This window comes from Vanrija albida (genome assembly GCF_041260175.1).
Source record: "Vanrija albida strain AlHP1 chromosome Unknown contig_3, whole genome shotgun sequence".
Lineage (NCBI taxonomy): Eukaryota > Fungi > Basidiomycota > Tremellomycetes > Trichosporonales > Trichosporonaceae > Vanrija > Vanrija albida.
The window spans coordinates 2,889,442-2,907,099 of record NW_027191422.1 but is presented as its reverse complement, the minus strand read 5'-3'; the positions used below and the strand labels follow the sequence as shown (position 1 = coordinate 2,907,099).

Genomic DNA, 17,658 nt, shown 5'->3' with positions numbered 1-17,658 from the left:
ACTTGCGGAGCAGCATGAACTCTGCTCAAGGGGCATTAGTGAGAAGGTTGATAGCCGCATGGTGGTCGTTGAGCCTAGTGGTGTGGTTGTTGAGGCCAATTGCCTGGGTGCTGACACGGCCTGCCAGGTTTGCCACAGCCTGGGGAAGCCTGCGAAGCTCCACAATCTCCTGCTGGAGGGTGGCGTTACTGATCTCAAGGGCAGAGATCCGAGCAGCCTGTGCGGTGTGGGCTTGGCGAAGCGCCGTGACCTCGGCCCGGAAAGTGGTGGTGAGCTGCCGGCTCATGTCGACCTGGGCGCTCTGAGTGGCCAGGCCCTCCTCGATGCCCGTGATCCGGGCGACGAAGGCAGCGACATCGACGCTAACAGTGGTCACCTGGCCAGTCAGAGCCGCGACGGCGGTTTGGATGGCGTGGAGGTTGGCAGCGTTGAAAGGAAGGCCAAGCAGGGCAGGCGGGCCGAGAAGGGCAGGCGGGCCAGGCAGTGCGGGAAGCTGGGGTGCAGGTGCAGGGGCGGCGCCAGCCTGCGCGCCGGCAGCTACACCCGCAGGCATACTGGCTGAGCGAGTGCGCGATGCGCGGGCACGGGATGGGCCTGCAGCGGCCGCAGCGGGGGCAGCAGGTGAGCCTCGGCGGGCTGCGGCACCAGGAGGGGCGGCCGACGCGCCCCGGCGGTGTCCACGGCCGAGGTTGGCGGTGTTGTTGAGAGCCTGGAGGTTGGACTTGGCGCCTGCGGTGGCGAGGGAGTTGTCGGAGCGAGTGGGAGGCATGGTGGGTATGCGTTGGGGTTGGGTCGGTGGGGAGGTGTTGAGTGGGTGGAGATGTGTTGGCTGGGTGGAGAGGTGTTGGTGGGTGGAGAAGTGTTCGTCGAGTTGCAAGTGGCGTATGCAATTGCAAACGATGGGTGCGGGATGGGTAGAGGGCGGGGGGGCCGGGGAGGCTCTGACAGTGGGGGCTGTCGATGCAGGCTGATCCCCACTGATCTCTCATACTTGTACACCCTTCGACGTCCATCACATTTCTGATGAGTAAAGCAGAGCCGACAGCCACCACTGTCAATGTGGGGCTCGTGGCACTCGCCGTACATTTTTTGATCATCAATCGTTGAACAATGCCTGTTACGAAAACACAAGCGACACGTTGCATGCGCAGATTAACAATGGACAAAATTATGAATGAGTATCCAGTGATCATTTGGTATCTTGGCATGACGGGAAGGGGAGGCGGCGAAGAGAACCAGGTCGTAACGGCGTGAAGTTCGTAACCCCGCGGAGAGGCGTCGAGGCGTGGGCAGGAACATTACTGAACAGAGTTGACTCCACCGACTCAGGAGTGGTCTGCAAGCTGGTCGATTAGGGCCGCTTGGTCGATGATTGCGTCTGTGTGGCTGTCGATCTTGGTCTCGGCGGTGGCGAGACGGTTCAGGAGTCGGTTTGCCAAGGTTGTGAGGGTGGTCACCTGCAATTCAAGAGTGGCGATCCGGGCGTCCTTCTCCATGTTGGTTTCGATAAGGCCCGCGATGTCGGCTCGCAGATCGGCGATAACAGTCAGACTATCCTCAACTTTCTCCATCCGAATGCGTAGGGCATTGGTATGGGCACCGTCGTCATTAGCTCGAACCTCCAGAGCAGCGATAGCACTCTGCGCCGTCTGGAACTGGGCGGCAAGGCCGGCAGGAAGGGTAGGTGGGCCGGGAGGACCGGCGGGCCCACGCTCGCCACGCAGGCCCCGCGGGCCACGAAGAGCGTTGATGGGAGGGAGAACAGGTGGCGCGAGGTTGTCGGCGGGTTCGTCGTCGTCGAGTTCGTCGACCTCTTCGTCCACTGCTTCGTCGACAGGAGGCAGAGGAGCGATGTGGCCGGCGTCGACCTCACCGGCTGGAAGCGCGGCGATCTCCCCAGCGGGGGGTGGCGCGGGGTGGTTGGCGGGTTCGCCGGCGAGTTCGTCAACGAGTTCGTCGACGTCGTTGTCGTCGAGTTCATCGACCTCTTCGTCCACAGCTTCGGCGACAGGAGGCAGGGGGGCGACGGCACCGCCGTCAACCCCCCCGGCTGGGAGCGCGGCGACCTCCCCAGCTGGAGGGACGTCGGGGATGGCAGCACCGTCGGCAGGAGGCGGCTGGGGCTGGGCGGCAGGCGCGGGAAGGTTGGCCGAGCGCGAGCGGGAAGTGCGGCGGCGGGATTGGCCTGCGGCGTTGGCGGCGGCGGCGGGGCGAGGTGAGACTCGGCGGGCAGTGGAGGGGCCGGCAGACGGAGCGGCCGAAGCAGCGCGGCGGTGTCCACGGCCGTGGTTGGCCGGGTCGTTGAGAGCGGCGAGGTTGGAGCTCGGGCCGGCGTTGGTGAGGGACGTGTCGGCCCTGTTACGGCGAACGGGAGGCATGGTGGTGTGGGCGGGGGGTTTGGGGTGTGTTGAGGTGAAGGGGGTTGGGTGCAGAGGAGGTGTCGGGAGAGTTGCAAGCTGTAAGAGTTGTACACGAGGTGTGCAGATTGCAAGGGGGTTGAGTGTTGGATCGGGGGGGATAGTTGAGCGAGGAGATGTGGGTAGCCAAGCTGCTGCTTATAGCTGCAGGCGCCAGGTTGTCTTGTCGCTGATCAAGGTGTGGGACTCACCGCTGGACGAGACAAAGGCCATTGCAGGCCGACTGCCAAGGTTCCCAGGCTGCAGACTGCTATCTGGAAGCCCATTGTTCAGTCCATTGTGTGCCACGCTCCCGTCGCTGCGCCATTGTGCAGCGACGTTTACTTCATCTGGCTTGTTCAGTGCAGAGAAACGCAGAGAAGCACGAGGATGATGCGAGGCATACACGAGATAGCATCAGACAAAAGTACAAAGGACGTGACATGCGATCAGCGGCGTGTGGGTTGTCGTCGTCGAGATGGTACCGGCTTTTGTCGAGGAGATCTGCTCGCCATTGTCGAAAGGATCCCCATTGTGTTGAGTGTGTCGGACAGCCAAACCGCGGATCAGGCACCCAAGCGCACAGCGCGCCTCGCGCCGGCGTCTACACTCCACGCCTCCCTCGTCCTCAGAATGGGATGTTGGATCAGGTACCACTGCCAGCCGACGGGCGGTTACGCTTCCTGCTTCCGTTCTCCTTTGTCGGCGTGAGGGCAGCACGAGGAGAACGGGCCAGTGTGGTGTGTGAGGGTGAGGCTTGGGACCTGCGGGAGCGGTGTACAGGGTAGCCAGTGGGCTGCGTGTGAGGGGTGATAGAGCGCCGGAGGAAAGCGCGCAGCGTGTTGGGGTGGACACGAGGCGCGACTGCGGCACACTCCTCGGCGAGTTTTTCGAGGGAGAGATGCTCGTTGGCCCGGTGCACGCGTCTGAGCACGCGCTCGATCTTGGGCACGTCCGTGATGGTCAACTTGCATGGCCGACCACTGGCGTGCTTGGTCCTCAGGGGGCTGTTTTGCCGGTACCGCTTCTTGAGGTCGTAGAACTCGGCGCGGCTGCAGCCGAACTTGTGTTGGATGCGCTCAGGCGTGCCTTTCTGCGCCTCTGCGCCGATGGCGACGCGCTCGGGGGTCGTGAATCTGTGTCTGGACATAGTGGACGATGTTGAGATGCTATCTCGTATCTCTGTACAGTACGTAGTATGTAATGCACGAGGTCTCTCATTGGCACGGCGGCGTCGGGTCGCGCCGCGGTGGTGGCGCCGCCGAGGAGCGCCACTCTCGTCATTCCTGCGAGGATTTGGGCTGGTCAAACCTCGTAGCGGTAGCATAGTTCATGGGATACTACGTAGCGGGAACAGAGCTATGTACGAGGGGCCAGTCGAGCAGGAGGAGGAGGAGCGTGGGGCGGAGGAGGAGCGAAAAAGGAGCCAATGGTCGATGGGTCGATGGAGGCATGGTTGCACTATGGCCACTCAACAACCTGGTCCTCCTCCAGCCCAGCCAAAAGCCGAAGAACAGCCTCAACCTTCTCATTACCCCGGCGCGCCTGCAGCGCCCCAGCGACCGCGATGGCCCGAATGCTCTCCGCCCCATCCTGCACGCTGCGGAGCGTGGCGCCAAGATTGCGGGCCGCGATCTCGGCACGCGTGGTGCGGTTCGCGAGCGCGTCGAGGCGTGTGCTGAGCCTCTCGATGGCGGCCGTGTTCTCCTTCAGGGCGGCGAGGATGGCCTGCTCGACGGTGGTGGCGGTCGGCGCGCTGGACGTAGCGGCGGGAGGGGTGGCGGGAGGGGAAGGTGCGGCGGTGCCGGCGGAGGGGGTGGGCTCGGTACGGGGCATTCTGTGGGTGGGCTCGCTTGGTAGTGAAGTGGTGAGGAGCAAGCGGATGGGAGGGGCTGGGGTTCATTTATACCGCCAGACCACGTCGCTATGCCATCACCGCCTTTCTCGGATGATGTAGCTTGGTGGCTGAGCCACCAGCACAATGGCGGCTGTCGCCGTACGAGGAGAGCGAGTTTTTCTATTCTCCAGGCCATCAGCCGGGAGTGATGATGAGCAGGATGCGCACGCTCAGGCAGCACAATGGTCATTAGATTCATTGACGACTACTACCTCGGGGTATCAACTATGCCTTGACGCCATCTGCCGGCTGGCTGTTGGAGAGTCTCCCTCTTCGCCAGCCTGCGGCGTCGACGAGTGTACCAGCCCTGGCAGCCCGGCGCGCTGCCCAGCCCCTTCTGCAACAACCCTCCCATGTCAGCGTCATCCTGCCACCGTCTCAACTCACTGTTACACGACGTGCTCAGAGTTCAGCTCCGTCTTCGTCGCCCCAGAGCGCGTCGACGGCGGCCTGAATGTTGTCCGCCTTGGTCTCGAGGTTGGTCACCTTGGTGAAAAGGCTGTCCACCTTGGTATCCAAGTTGGTCACCTTCTTCTCGATGCGATCCACGGTACCCGGTGGTTCCAGGAGAGTGCTCCACACGTCGTCGACTCCGTCAATCACTTCCTCCTTGGACTTTTTGATGTGCGCCTTGACATCAACCTTGGCAGCGTCGATGTGGTTCCGGACTTCAACCTTGGACGCGTCGATGTGGGCGTTGACTTCAGTCTTGAACGTGTCGATGTGGGCCTTGAGCTCGACCTTCGCCGCGTCAATGTCGGCCTTCAGCTGGGTCTTGAGCTCGACCTTGGACGCGTCGATGCTATTCTTGACTTCCACATTGGACGCGTCGATATCCGTCTTGAGCTGTGCCTTGACCTCGACACTCGCCGCGTCCAGGTCGGCCTTGAGCTGTGCCCTGATGTCAACCTTTGCCGCGTCAATGTCGGCCTTGAAGTGTTTCTTGTGTGCGTTGAGCTTGGAGTTGATATGCCTCTTTTGCTCGCGGAACTTGCGGTCGAGATGGGTCCCCAGCTGCTTCTTGTGCTCGCGGAAGTGCTTGCGGAACGTGATATCAAGCTGGGTCTTGAGCTCATCGGCGAGTGCAGCTGTGGGTGTCAGGCGGTGTGCGGGACACATGCTGGGCTACTCACCAATCAGAGGGTTTGGGCCTGGGTTCGGCTGGGCGGGGGCGGCTGCAGCCCCGTCGAGCAGTGGGGCGTTACCGGCCACGGCGGCTTCGGGTGGTGCGGCGACGTCTGGTGCGGCGATGTCTGGTGCCGCATCGTTCTGTGGAACCCGGCGGTTGCCCACACGACGCGCCTTCAGGGCGGGGGCTGGTGCGCTGGTGGGCTCCTTACGCTTCGCTGCCGCTTTCTGCGGGCGCAGGGCGGACGGGTCCAGCTTGTAGGGGGCACGAGTAGCGCGCTTCGGGCGTGTGTTGTCCATGGTGGTGGCCGTAACGGTGAGGTAGCTGGTGAGAGTATGGGAGGGGCTGTGACAGCCGCCGTGAGGAGGGGACAAGTTGTGACAGTTGGAGAGAAATCAGAGTCGTCTCAGTTGAGGGCGAGCCGTCACCTTGCTATCTCTCATGAGAGCAAGAGGTGTCGTAGTTTGGGGCCTTTGGAGAATACACGAACAATGAGCGACAGGATGTGTGCGAAGGTGATCACTGCGACAAGTGGCTAGTTTGGTTGAGTGAGGTGACAAAAGGATCGGGCCAGTGCGAGGCGCGTCCACACGCCGTCAGGGCGAGTAGAAGCCACACAGCACACGGCCACCGTGAGTGAGTATTATGAGCCACCCACCTTCTTGCAGCCGTACACAATTGCTGGCGCATTGTTCCGAGGGGAGGCAGCCCCCCTATTGTTCTTCGTCGCGAGTCGAGGACGAGCGTGAGTTTGATGGAGCTTCGCGAGGTGTCGTGCCCTGGCTGCGCCGAAAGCCAGTGTCACCCCGCCCTCCAGACCGTTCCCGTAAGGCTTGATTCGTTCTCTATGTCCTCGTTGACGTGTGACATTCTTGCCTCAGAGAGATGCTCCCAAGCAAGTGAGATAAGAGGTGAAGAACGACGAGCGCGTTGCCGTCGCTCCCCTTTTCAGCGTCTTGTTTACAAGATTTCATAATGACGTCAGATTCCACGTGCGTGGACCCTGATGACCACGTGACTTGCCCTGATGCTGCTCGATCGCCTAGTGGCTGTTTTGCCCAAAACAAGTCGGAATTGTCCCTCGGATGGTCACATTTCTTGCACCCCGCCGGCGGCGAGCGCTCCCTCCTCGCCTCCTCGCCGCCAAGAGCCTCGTCCTGGCCATCGCGCAGTCAAGGTTTTGAGACCTTTTGCTTCTACTCTTCATCTCTCAAACTCGTTACCAAGGACCAGAGGGCATCTCGCCCACCACACGCACCACGATGAGCGCCGCCCAGTACTACAATGGCGACAAGCAGCAGTACCAGCCGCCGCCCCAGTCGTACCAGCCCATCAACCCCAACCAGCAGCAGTACGACATGAAGAGCTCGCAGCCGTACGCCCAGGGCCAGACGTACGCCGCGCCGTCGTACCCCCCGCCCAACCACCAGCAGCAGCAGCAGATCGACGCCGAGTACGGCGGCGACAAGAACTGGGGAGATGAGGCTCCACACTCGCAACAGACGGCCGAGACGGGCCAGCGCTTCAAGCCCAAGACGCGTCTCAACGACCCCATCTTCCTCGTCCTCTTCATCGCAAACCTCGTCGGCTGGGCTGTCGTCTCGGCCATCGCGATCCGCACGTTTGTGCAGTACAACGGCCTCGGCGGCGGCCTCGGTAACGCCAGGGAGGGCGGCACGGGTTCGAGCGTCACTCTCAACTAGTGGGTGGAGACATCGGATAACAGCTCACCCATCCAGTCACACGGTCTACCTCCTGCTCTGCGTGTGCGGTCTCGCACTCGTCGTGTCGTTTGTCTGGCTCATGGTGCGTGCCAAGCCCGGCTGCGCGTACGCCGCCGGTGGAGGTGGCGTCGACGACAGAGGCCGCCGTGGCCACCGCACGGACAGAGGCTGACATCATCGTGCCCAGTTTGTCCGCATGTTCACCAAGGTCATCATGGAGGTGACCCTCGCGCTCACCGTCATCCTCAACATTGGCATCTGTATTTGTGAGTGGGATCCACTGGGCTTGGAGAGTGGTTTTCAGTTGTGTTTTCGCGTCCGTCACGGGCCTGGAAGTCACGGCTCAGGGTGGCACGACCCTTGGCATCCCGCAACGCCAGGGAGTCGTACTCGGATGAAGATGGGCGCGCATGATTTCCGACGAGTCCGCGTTGTGTTCCGAACAGCAAGCTGACAGTCTGCGCAGGGTACTTTATCAACAAGTGTACGTGCACTGCTCGATCGGCAGTCAAAAGGCCCCGCGCTAACGTGCACAGACTGGTCGGGCGCTATCATCTTCGCCGTGATCGCCCTAATCTCGGTGCTGTCGTACTTCTTCATGCGCAAGAGGTAAGCCAGCCACACCCTCGACCGCCACTGACAGCCAGGATCCCGTTCACAAAGCTCCTCGTTCAGACCACGATCGACGTCACCAAGCACCACCCCTCGGTCTATGTTGTCGTCATCCTTGGCCTTATCGTCGAGGCTGCGCTTAGCGTCTGGTTCGCATTCACCGTCATTGCCATCTACGTCAAGTGGACCCCCAACTCGGCCGCGTGCGTCGGCGACGGCTCGTGCTCGTCAGCCAAGGTCACGGGCTTGATCGTCTACGCGACTTTCTCGTTCTTCTGGACTAGCCAGGTCGTCGCCAACATTGTGCTCTGCACGCTCGCCGGCGGTGTCTTTGGAGGTGAGAACAAGCACAGCTTCGGTATGCTGACCCCCTCAGGATGGTACTACTACGGCCCCCGCATGAACGACGGCACCGGTCTCCCGAAGAACGCCTCGTGGAAGGCGCTCATGCGTGCCTGCACCGTCTCGCTCGGCTCGATTGCGTTTGGCTCGCTCATCGTCACGCTCCTCGAGCTCCTCGAGACCTTCTTCCGGATGCTCCAGTCGTCCGAGTCGTCCCAGGGCGACACTGTCGGTGCCATCCTTGCTTGCTGCGCCGCCTGCTGTGTCTCGTGCATCCGTGGCCTGGTCGCGTGGTTCAACAAGTACGCCTACATTGAGATTTCGCTATACGGCAAGGCCTACATCCCGGCTGCCAAGGACACGTGGAAGCTGCTCAAGGACCGCGGCATCGACGCGCTCGTCAACGACTCGCTGGTCAGCATGCTCATCATGTGGGGCTCGTACATCAACGGCTTCCTGTGCGGCCTGTTTGGCTACTGCTACCTGCGCTTCACCAAGCCTTCGTACAACGCCGACGGGCAGTACACTGCGCCCGTGATTCTCTTCTCGTTCCTCATCGGCATCAACCTGTCGGTGACGATCGGCCGTGCGCTTGACGCCGGCACGTCGACAATCTTTGTCGGCCTCGGCGAGCACCCAATGGTGCTTGCTCAGCGTGCTCCTGTTCTGTTTGAGATGATCCGCCAGAAGTACCCGCGTGTCGTCCAGGGTGTTCCCCAAAACTACTAATTCTGGCGTCCATAGATGCGATACACGAAGTATACGATTTAATGCACAGTGTGGCGAGATGGCGACTGGGCGGATGGCGCATAAATGTGCGTGCCAAGCACCGAGGTTTGCCGTCGGCAGTCATGTGACCGACGCCAGACGCCGCGATGGTCCCTGCCCACCACAGCGAGGTTCCGAAGTGCCGAGGTGCCTCGTTGACGCGTTGACCATTGCGCATGTTGATCGGTGATATGAAACCGGATTCCATCTCGACCGCGGCATCGGCACGCTGATTACTAAGCAACAAATCGGTCGTTTCACAAGTGCCTACCTCCACCGGGTGAGTCCAAGTCGCCCGCTCCCCAGAACGGAATATAAGGGTGCCACGCATAGAAGCAAGACATGTAGAAGCAAGCACGCAACACCAAGCACACCAGCGCACAATGCCAACCTACGTCGCCAAAGTCCCCGCCGGCCTCCTCTCCGCGGCACAAAAGCTGGCGCTCGCGCGCGCCATCACGACGCGGCACAACCAAGCGTCCGGCGCGCCCAAGTTCATCGCGCAGGTCGTGATCGACGAGGACGGCCCCACGTCGACGCGGTACGTCGGCGGCGAACCCGCGTCCGAGGCGGATGCGCGCGGGCATATCTGGATCCGCGGGGACATCAAGGCCGGCCGCACGCCCGAGTTCAAGGAGCAAGTGGCGCTCGGGATCGTCGACGACGTGGCGGCCATCAGCGGCGTGCGCAGGGAGTTTGTGTGGGTCTACCTTGACGACATTGCCGTCGACGGCCTGGTCGAGTTTGGCAAGGTGCTCCCCAAGTCGGTGGGGGAGGAGGCGGCGTGGTATGCGTCTCTGCCTGAGGATATTCGGGCCAAGCTTGGCAAGTAGGCTCCCACCACGGTTCATGCATCACAGTCATGTAATGAGTTCTCGGCGCAAAACATTCATTCTTCACATCTCGGCACTTTGATCCTACGTCCTTATGTAGCTGACGGCGAATCCTCGCCGCACCTAGGTGTACCTGCCAAAAGTACCAAAGTTGAAGACCAGGTGGTCGAAGAGGTACTGTGCCGTCAGACTTGCTCTTCAGGCCCACTCACCGCGGCCCAGTCCTTGTCCGCCTTGGTGGCGGGCTTGGGCGAGACGGTGATCTTGCCAGCGGCGAAAGCCTCGTCCGTCGTCTTCTTGTCATACTTGACCACGGCGTTGTAGAACGTTTCTTTTGGGTTGTTAGCAGAGCCCATACGTTCCGCAGAGACACTTGCCGTCGTCAGTCACCCAGGTGATCTCTGTCTGTGTCAGCTGCTGCGTTGCACTGCGTCGTGCGACTCACTGGCCGTGTTGTCGTTCTTGACGTTGAAGGTCACGCTGCCGCTGCCGGGCTGGTGACTGCCAGTGTTGACACTGGACGGTGAGCTCTTTTTCTCCCCCTCCAGCTTACCGAAGCCTGACCGGGTCGGGGTTGTCGCCCTTTACGACAAAGTCGTAGATGTCCTTCGGCTTCATCTGCAAGCTCGCTCAGTAGCGACCCCCGCGTCTGCATATGGCGAATCAGCGCATACCTGTTCGAGGAAGTTGCCCTTGGCAGGATTGTTCTCCGACATTAGATTGCGCACGGCAAAGTAGACCCTCTGGCGGGGTGAGCTTCTCAGCTTCTCTCCAGACGACGCCGCTCACAAGGAAGGCCTCGCTGCTCTTGGGCAGCCCGAGCTTGGTCGCTTGCTCCTTGATGCCCTTGTCACCGTCGATCTGGTACGCCGCCCAGCTGAGCTGGTCGAGGAAGTACTGCTCTTAGTTTCCTGCAGGCCAAGCGACTCACGGCCACGTCGTCCTGAGTGTTCTTGTCACGCCCGCCGCTGAGCAGCGTCCACGAGTCGAGCTTCTGCTCAGCCCACACGTCGTTGGGGGTAATGAACGAGACGAACAGGTCCTCGGGGCCCTGCAGAGCGTAGACCTCTGCGCGGTTAGCCCGGCCGCCGCAGCAGCCAACGTACGGGTGCCCTTGGTCGGAGCGTCCTTCGAGTACGAGAACTCGCCCTCCTTGGCCGTGAGGGTCAGCAGGGGCTGGGACCCGCCCCGCTGGGCGGTGGTGCCGGGTGAACCGTTGGTCTGCCAATCGTAGTCGAGGACAAAGACCCAGATCTCATCGAGCTGGAGTCAGCCGTGGCGCCGTGTTGGCAGCTCACCGAGAGGGCAAACTTGGTCTTGTCAAACTTCTCCATCGCCTTGAGCTTGCCCACAAGGGTCTGGGGTTAGCCTGGGCATAGAGTAGCGCTTACGTTGAGGGCCGCGTCGAGCTGGGAGTTAGCGGTGCACGATAACACGCCCAAAGCTCACCTTGTCACCGGGAGCCATGGTTGTGTTCGGTTGGGGCTGAAGTTGCGAAAGTAGGAGGGGTTGGAGGGCAGGTCTCGACGCAAACGACTCTCTTATATCTGTGGGAAGAGGGGGTACCCTCGAGGTGTGACACTCGACAGACCCCGCAATCCGACGTCCAAGGAGCTGAGCAGCCTCGCGTCATGTACGCAGGATGCCACTGACAACTACCAACATTCCCAGCTCAAGGTTTAAAGTTTGTGCCACGTTAGCGCGGTATTGTGTCACCCACTTGCGTTCCGTCCATGGAAGGTTCGGTGATGTAACGGCGCTCGAATGCGTCATGTCGGCTGAGCCGCGCTGTACGCAGCCACCTGACGACTTTGGCCGTCTTCTTCTCCCCCCGTCCTTCCTCTCGCCGTGAGTCACCTGCCGAAGAGTCACCCGCCAGGAGCGCCACGGAGACGCGCGGCACGTGGACCAGCCCCGTCAGCTGTCGTGCCTTCAGTGACTAGCTGGACGCCAAGGGCACGAGCGTATGCGCCGTCCGCGCTTGGTGCACCGGAGAATATGCTGCAATTGACAACCTATATCACGGGCGGATGGAGCTGCTCTATGGTGCCAGATAAGCGCACGTCTTGTCCTCTTGCCGCGCCCCTAGACCAGGGCGTCACCACCTTCCCAGCCCATCACGAGTCTAGTCCCGACCTGTGCCTCAATCAACATCGTAGACCCCGAGCGACGACACTGCCTTCGACTCCGGATGCCGCACGTCCCGTCGCTTTCCATACCGAACACTGCGACGGGAGGTAGGTAGCTAGTGAGGCGGACTGAAGAACGTCGGCCGGAGGGGCGTGCGATGGCCCCTTGGTCTGAACAGAGTGCCCGTGTCGAGTACAGCTAGCACACAAGCGTGACCACGAGTGCCGAAGACTAGAGGGGGTTGCTTCGGGTTGGGGACGGGCGACAGCCGGGCCGGTCGAGCCCCAGATCGCTCGAATCGCTGACCACAAGGGCGGGGAGGCCCCCGGCACACATTTCCGCGGCGGCTCGACTCGGCGGGGTGCTGCAAACCCCGTTATCCGTCGTATTGTGTAGAATGGGTGCAGGGCAGTAAGGTTGGCGCTATGGAAGACTGGGGGGTGGGCAAAAGATATGACGTGGCTGGAACGCGATTGCACGTGTTTCCGCTCGGCTGCCAAAGCTGGCAGAGCCACCTTCTGGCCCTCCTGGTACATGCTCGTGGCCTCGTTCATCGCGGGAGCTTAGTACATGGGCGGGTCGGAGGTGCGGATCGGGGATGTGCGAAGTCGGCACCACTTGCCGCCGCCAGATCCATATCGCCATCAATCCGCAGATTAGCAGGTCAAGTTACATAACATCCTCCGGACGTGCCCTCACTCACTCCACCATACCCCTGCCACTGCTCTGCCGATCCGTCATGGAGCTCTACGCGGTACGAGCAATGTGGCGGCAAGACACACCCACGGTCGTGTGATCCTCGCTGGTCTCGGTTCTGCTAGGGCTCAATTAATCCAGTGCCAGGAGAACTCAACAAGTCTCTCCCGACCGCAAGGCGTAGCTGACCACGGCCAGCTCGAGGGGCACGCCGTCGTTTGCCGGGCCGGCCTGGTGCTTGCCGCCCATATCCCGGCCTCGCGGGTCTTTCATTCGTTGTGTCGATACTTGGATCTGTGGGTGCGATATGCATGTGGGTGCAATATGCATGTAGGTGTAATACTTATGTGTACGGCGTGCTACCTATGGAATGGGTGTGTTTTGCGGGTGCGATGGGTGTCGGATTGGATTGGGGGTGCGGCAGACGGCGGAATGCGACTCTTGCTCTGTGGCACAACGTGAAGCGAGCCAGAATGTGCGTTTCGGGTTCCTAGGCAACCCAACAACTGCAGTCAACAAATGCCAAGGGATTCCAGGCCCACGGGACACACAATTAGGAACAACTATGTAGTTGAGCACGTCACTCACTTCCAGCGACACCCAGACACGAGCCAGGCTTGTCGTGCGTTCGAACAGAGCACAGGGACACGTTTCATCCGCATTTCTTGGGGTATACAGCGTCCTACAACCACGGCGCCAAAGCTCATGGCCTGACCATAAACTACAGTGTGGCGCGCCGGTTACTCTAGGCAAGCGTAAACCCGCAAGCACCCACTAGGCCGAGAAGCCCGGTTGTCGCGGCGAGGATCGCCAGGGGAGCCGACACAGCCAGATTGACAGGTGCCCCGGACTTGGGTGCCGGGTCACTGGCCTTGACGTAGTCGTCGAATCCCTTGCAGACGGGCTTGTCGTCCTTGCAGGCCGTGGCATTGGAGGCGAACCAGTACCGGCCAGAGACGGCAGCGTCCGCGATCGCTGGGTCGGCGTGACAGATGGACTTGCCGTCGGTGGCGTTCACCGCCGTGTGCAGGAGCCCACAGACAGCCGAAGCACAGGCGGCACTGTTGAAGGTACACGTGCCGGGGTACTCATTGGTGGGGATCGTCTTGTCCAGACCGGTGGTGGTGATGTTGATGAACGACCGGTCGGAAGGACACGCCTTGGCGTCGATAGCCTTCTTGATCTGGACCTCCACTTGACGCGGCTCGAGGCCGCATTCGCCCGTGTTAAATCCGCAGATAGACTGGATGCAGTTCGCAGCTGTGCCGCTCGCGAAGTTCAGCTGGAGGATGGGGACAGAGACGCTCGTGGTGCTCATGGTGGGCGGAGTCTATGGTACGATGTAGAGCTGTGGGCAAAGGGGGAGGGCCACGCGGTGTATAGTGAGGAGGGAGTTGGTGTGGCTACTGAGGTGGTTGAGCTGTTGGGGAGTCACCATCTTACACGACAGTCTTATACCCAACAGAAGCCAACAGCAGCGATACAAACCATCTTCAGTCGCCAAGAGACCCCCTGGCATCCTGTGCTCGTCTGGTCTGTTCGCCAAGACATACCAGCGCCAAACGCCTGCGGATTGAAGTCAAGCTCCTCTGGATATCAGGGGCTTGTGGTATGTACGCCGGCCATCGGACAGGCTCGACCAGCTCCCCTGCTGTGCCAAATACAGGCTAGGGATGTGCCTATCTCGTGAGAGCGACTCGGAACAATCTCAACCTGATATGCCGTGGGTGGATCCAGATTGAAAATCGAATGATTTCGCGTCTCCAATCGACATTCTCACAACACGATGCTGGACACTGGCCCAGTCTGTGATCATCCAAGGCCACTTCACGCGTTGAACGACCCTCTGCATTGTTGAGGCCTGCCATCTACCTATTGACCACGAAGTGATGCTTTCTCTTCCACCGTTGCTAGCCATCCAACCTCTGCGTGCCGAATCGCGCAATTTCGCGTTGCGTTGGCGTCATCATCGACACCCTGAGAGGAATAGCCAACAAGCATGATGAAACTGGGCTTAACAAAGAAGGCACAACCCTTATGATGGTACTTAGCGATGTCCAGATGTTCATGGAAGTTCCATCCCCTCACCTTCGGCGGCGACACTCATCACACATATCCACCTAACGCTTGCTACTCTGGCGGCAACGCGCTCACGAACGTCCTCTGTGCTGCCGCCCGGAAGACTCGCTCTGAACGAGCTCCACGACTAACTCAGCGACCCCCCAACAACAACCCAACCCTTTCCCGTATCTGACGAGGCGATGGAGATAAACAACCAGTCCCAGTTGCTGTGCAACGTGAAGGGGCAGGGAGGAGGCACAAGGTGCCCATTCCCTGCCCCCTCCTGTGTGACAGCAAGTCGTCTAACGCCTAGTAGCTTCTCGATGGGGGCCTACCTGCTCGAAGGGGTAGCTGCTCGACGAGAATCTCGGTCAACAGCACCAACACTGAAGACTCCGCGGCTGTTGTCAAGCGACCTTGACTCGCAGAGGAAGACAATTGTTGGGTCGCCGTTTCAAGAATAACACAGCTTTGCTCACATTCTGACCCGACCTCGACCGCGTCGCGACTCGGACCTTGGTACCCCTTCATCTACCTCCACTAATCGGACCAAAAGACGAACGTGTAGCGACTGATCGGCATCGCTGAACGCACCACAGCTCACTAAGACGGTTGTTGGTGTCCAGTTTCACCGTCGACAATGAGTACCTTGCCATCGACCGCCTCGACGACACCCGCTCGACATCGGTTTCAGCATCCGGCGACCCCTCTCAGATAGCGTACAGCTTTGCTTACTACGTCTCCGGTTACTGTCCGGCAAGGCGCAGCAGCGAATGAAGAGGATTGTTTAGCGCTTGTCTCAGATTGTGCGGAACAGCTTGACACGGGTCAGAGGATGTCGCTCGGTGGCAGCCAGACCTTGGGCAAAGCGAATCACAACGAGTCTTTGAGGAAAGGGACGATTGCCTCTCCGACGTGTCCGAAGAACCTGCCGAGGCGTTGATATCGATAGCCGTGTATAAAAGAGAGACTTGAGGCGAGGGAAATCTTCCTCCAGAACCATCACCTCATCTCGCCCTCCTGTCAAGCAGCACCAACACTCTACATCGACAAGGTCAACTCCAGCCATGGTCAGCGCTCCTCTCGTCGCCCTTCTACTGTCGCTTTTGGCTACGACACAGTCATCTGCTGCGGTGATTAAGACCGAGGTGAGTCGCACAACTCGGGCTTCCCCTGATGGAGGAGGTATCGCGAATCTCCCACGAGCGAGTGGTCCTCCCGAATGGCACTATCACATCCCTGGACCTCATCAAAAGACAGGCGGACCTCGCCAAGAGACAAGAAGGCGAATACGATTGCCCACCCACCATCTACAAGCAGGAATTCATCCGCGAAGAGAAGAATGTGTCTGGTCCAGACAAGCCCGTCCACCCCGTCCACTGCTGTCCTGATACCACATGTGGGGTAACAGTCTCCCAGTCTGCCACCATTTCGACCTCGTATTCTGTCGGTTTCAGCATCGGCGCCGACATTTCCCTGGGACTTGCGAAAGAGGCAAGCGCATCGGCTGGCTTCGAGATGGGATACTCCTGGGGCGAAGAGCTCTCAGCAGAGACATCCAATGAGTGTGGAGCTCCGGGTGAATTCGTCGAGCCCGATGGCCTCAAGCCCGGAGAGAAGTACCCCAAGCCATGCTTCCAGAATGTGTTCAAGCCCAAAATCAACCGGGTTCACTTCAAGATCTACGAGCGAGACTATTGCTCCGTGGACTCTGAATGGGTATACCTGAGGGACGGCTATGCCGAGGTTCCCATCCTCAACCATGTCGCCACTCTGAACAAGGGCAAAAAGGTCCCCGACGGATCCTGGGACTGCACCAGGGAGTGCCAAGAGCTCGCCGTCGACTTGAGCTTAATGTGCACTGCCAAGGGATCGTCCTAAGCAAGAAGTTTGCAACCAGCGCAGTGCCGTCCGCAAGTGATCCCGCCACAGTGCCAACACGCCTCGACCGCCGCCGCCACCGTCCTGTCCTTCTCATACCGTGCCTGGAGCACCAGCTAGAATCAAATACGCAAGTTTAGTTATGAAAGAAATGCCCCCCAGGTGTCTCGGTACATATGTTGGAGCTTCTTGTCAGGTTCTGCGGCAGCATTGCGGTTTGGGCCAGTTGGACATGATGTTGGCAGGGACGTGGCACATTCCGCCACGCAACCCACTTCTATACTGTACATGTGACGACACACACAGCACGCCACGTCCTCACATCAGATGCGCCTTCATGTCTCACCCACGCATTCCGGTCGCCTTCCCAAAGATCCGCCAAGGCCATTGAGAATGCATGCATTGCCTCCCACCCTCACGCCACCGAGAGACCACAAGCTCCTAGCAGGCCCAGCAGCCCAGTGGCAACGGCGAGGAGCGCGAGTGGCGTGGGCACAGAGTGCGTCGTGCCAGAGGTCACGGTCGTACCGTTGGCGTTGACGTACTTGAGGCCCCAGCAGTTCGGCTTCTCGCCTCTGCACGGCGCGCTGGTGTCGTTCGTTACGGGGGCGCTCATGTTGTTGTTCGCGTTTTTCAGGTCGAACCAGTACGTGCCGGCGACGGCGGGGTCCGACTTGCACAGGAATTCGTTGTTCTTTGTCGTGTTTATGCGGGTGTTCTGCAGCCCACACACCTGCTTGGCGCACGCCTCTTTGGTGAAGCTGCATCGGCCCTCGTATCCTATGTTGTCCCCGAAGCCGACCACGACGCTTGTCATCCGGATGAAGGTGATGTATTCGTCGCGGTTCTTCGGACACACTGCGTGGCTGGTCGCATTGTAGATGTTGCCCTCGACGAGGTACGGCTCGACGTTGCACTGCAGCACGCCAGCGAACACAGTTGCCTGGCCTCCGCACACCGAGGTCACGCAGGCGCTGGCCGTGTCGTTGAGGAAGCCGACGTTGAGGAGCGGGACCCAGACGCGGTCAGAGCTCATGTTGATTGATGGAAGGTGGGTGAGGGGAAGGAAGAGGGGGACGGCGCCGCGACGTGCAGCATGCCTGGTCCCCTTATGTACAGCTGAGCCGGAGCATCGAGTACAGATGCAACAAGGCCCATGCTGCACACGGCCTCGGTTGGGGGCCCAGTC

At 60.3% G+C, this 17,658-nt stretch overlaps 11 protein-coding genes across 11 annotated transcripts; 3 read left to right on the top strand and 8 right to left on the bottom strand.

Annotated features, from left to right (window-relative positions):
* Positions 1-25: 25 nt before the first annotated feature.
* Q8F55_004450 (uncharacterized protein) lies at positions 26-769 on the bottom strand (the record flags this gene model as incomplete). The annotated part of the gene is made up of 1 exon (XM_069352965.1): positions 26-769. The coding sequence occupies one exon, from the start codon at positions 767-769 to the stop codon at positions 26-28; it is 744 nt and encodes a 247-aa protein (XP_069210383.1).
* A 556-nt stretch (positions 770-1,325) lies between these two features.
* Positions 1,326-2,378, bottom strand: Q8F55_004449 (uncharacterized protein; the record flags this gene model as incomplete). Its single annotated transcript, XM_069352964.1, has 1 exon — positions 1,326-2,378. The coding sequence occupies one exon, from the start codon at positions 2,376-2,378 to the stop codon at positions 1,326-1,328; it is 1,053 nt and encodes a 350-aa protein (XP_069210382.1).
* A 664-nt stretch (positions 2,379-3,042) lies between these two features.
* On the bottom strand, positions 3,043-3,546 carry Q8F55_004448 (uncharacterized protein; the record flags this gene model as incomplete). Its single annotated transcript, XM_069352963.1, has 1 exon — positions 3,043-3,546. The coding sequence occupies one exon, from the start codon at positions 3,544-3,546 to the stop codon at positions 3,043-3,045; it is 504 nt and encodes a 167-aa protein (XP_069210381.1).
* Positions 3,547-3,857: 311 nt separating this feature from the next.
* On the bottom strand, positions 3,858-4,232 carry Q8F55_004447 (uncharacterized protein; the record flags this gene model as incomplete). The annotated part of the gene is made up of 1 exon (XM_069352962.1): positions 3,858-4,232. The coding sequence occupies one exon, from the start codon at positions 4,230-4,232 to the stop codon at positions 3,858-3,860; it is 375 nt and encodes a 124-aa protein (XP_069210380.1).
* Positions 4,233-4,695: 463 nt separating this feature from the next.
* Positions 4,696-5,721, bottom strand: Q8F55_004446 (uncharacterized protein; the record flags this gene model as incomplete). The annotated part of the gene is made up of 2 exons (XM_069352961.1): positions 4,696-5,381; positions 5,427-5,721. The coding sequence occupies 2 exons, from the start codon at positions 5,719-5,721 to the stop codon at positions 4,696-4,698; spliced, it is 981 nt and encodes a 326-aa protein (XP_069210379.1).
* Positions 5,722-6,684: 963 nt separating this feature from the next.
* Positions 6,685-8,829, top strand: PNS1 (pH nine-sensitive protein 1; the record flags this gene model as incomplete). Its single annotated transcript, XM_069352960.1, has 6 exons — positions 6,685-7,124; positions 7,162-7,228; positions 7,334-7,412; positions 7,613-7,630; positions 7,683-7,755; positions 7,794-8,829. 6 exons carry the CDS (start codon positions 6,685-6,687, stop codon positions 8,827-8,829), a joined length of 1,713 nt encoding a protein of 570 aa, XP_069210378.1.
* A 422-nt stretch (positions 8,830-9,251) lies between these two features.
* On the top strand, positions 9,252-9,701 carry Q8F55_004444 (uncharacterized protein; the record flags this gene model as incomplete). Its single annotated transcript, XM_069352959.1, has 1 exon — positions 9,252-9,701. One exon carries the CDS (start codon positions 9,252-9,254, stop codon positions 9,699-9,701), a length of 450 nt encoding a protein of 149 aa, XP_069210377.1.
* A 123-nt stretch (positions 9,702-9,824) lies between these two features.
* Positions 9,825-11,168, bottom strand: Q8F55_004443 (uncharacterized protein; the record flags this gene model as incomplete). The annotated part of the gene is made up of 12 exons (XM_069352958.1): positions 9,825-9,878; positions 9,914-10,032; positions 10,079-10,102; positions 10,147-10,217; positions 10,255-10,319; positions 10,376-10,444; positions 10,491-10,598; positions 10,633-10,769; positions 10,808-10,964; positions 11,000-11,059; positions 11,093-11,110; positions 11,151-11,168. The coding sequence occupies 12 exons, from the start codon at positions 11,166-11,168 to the stop codon at positions 9,825-9,827; spliced, it is 900 nt and encodes a 299-aa protein (XP_069210376.1).
* A 2,104-nt stretch (positions 11,169-13,272) lies between these two features.
* On the bottom strand, positions 13,273-13,845 carry Q8F55_004442 (uncharacterized protein; the record flags this gene model as incomplete). The annotated part of the gene is made up of 1 exon (XM_069352957.1): positions 13,273-13,845. One exon carries the CDS (start codon positions 13,843-13,845, stop codon positions 13,273-13,275), a length of 573 nt encoding a protein of 190 aa, XP_069210375.1.
* Positions 13,846-16,106: 2,261 nt separating this feature from the next.
* Positions 16,107-16,469, top strand: Q8F55_004441 (uncharacterized protein; the record flags this gene model as incomplete). Its single annotated transcript, XM_069352956.1, has 1 exon — positions 16,107-16,469. One exon carries the CDS (start codon positions 16,107-16,109, stop codon positions 16,467-16,469), a length of 363 nt encoding a protein of 120 aa, XP_069210374.1.
* Positions 16,470-16,884: 415 nt separating this feature from the next.
* On the bottom strand, positions 16,885-17,505 carry Q8F55_004440 (uncharacterized protein; the record flags this gene model as incomplete). The annotated part of the gene is made up of 1 exon (XM_069352955.1): positions 16,885-17,505. The coding sequence occupies one exon, from the start codon at positions 17,503-17,505 to the stop codon at positions 16,885-16,887; it is 621 nt and encodes a 206-aa protein (XP_069210373.1).
* Positions 17,506-17,658: the final 153 nt, after the last annotated feature.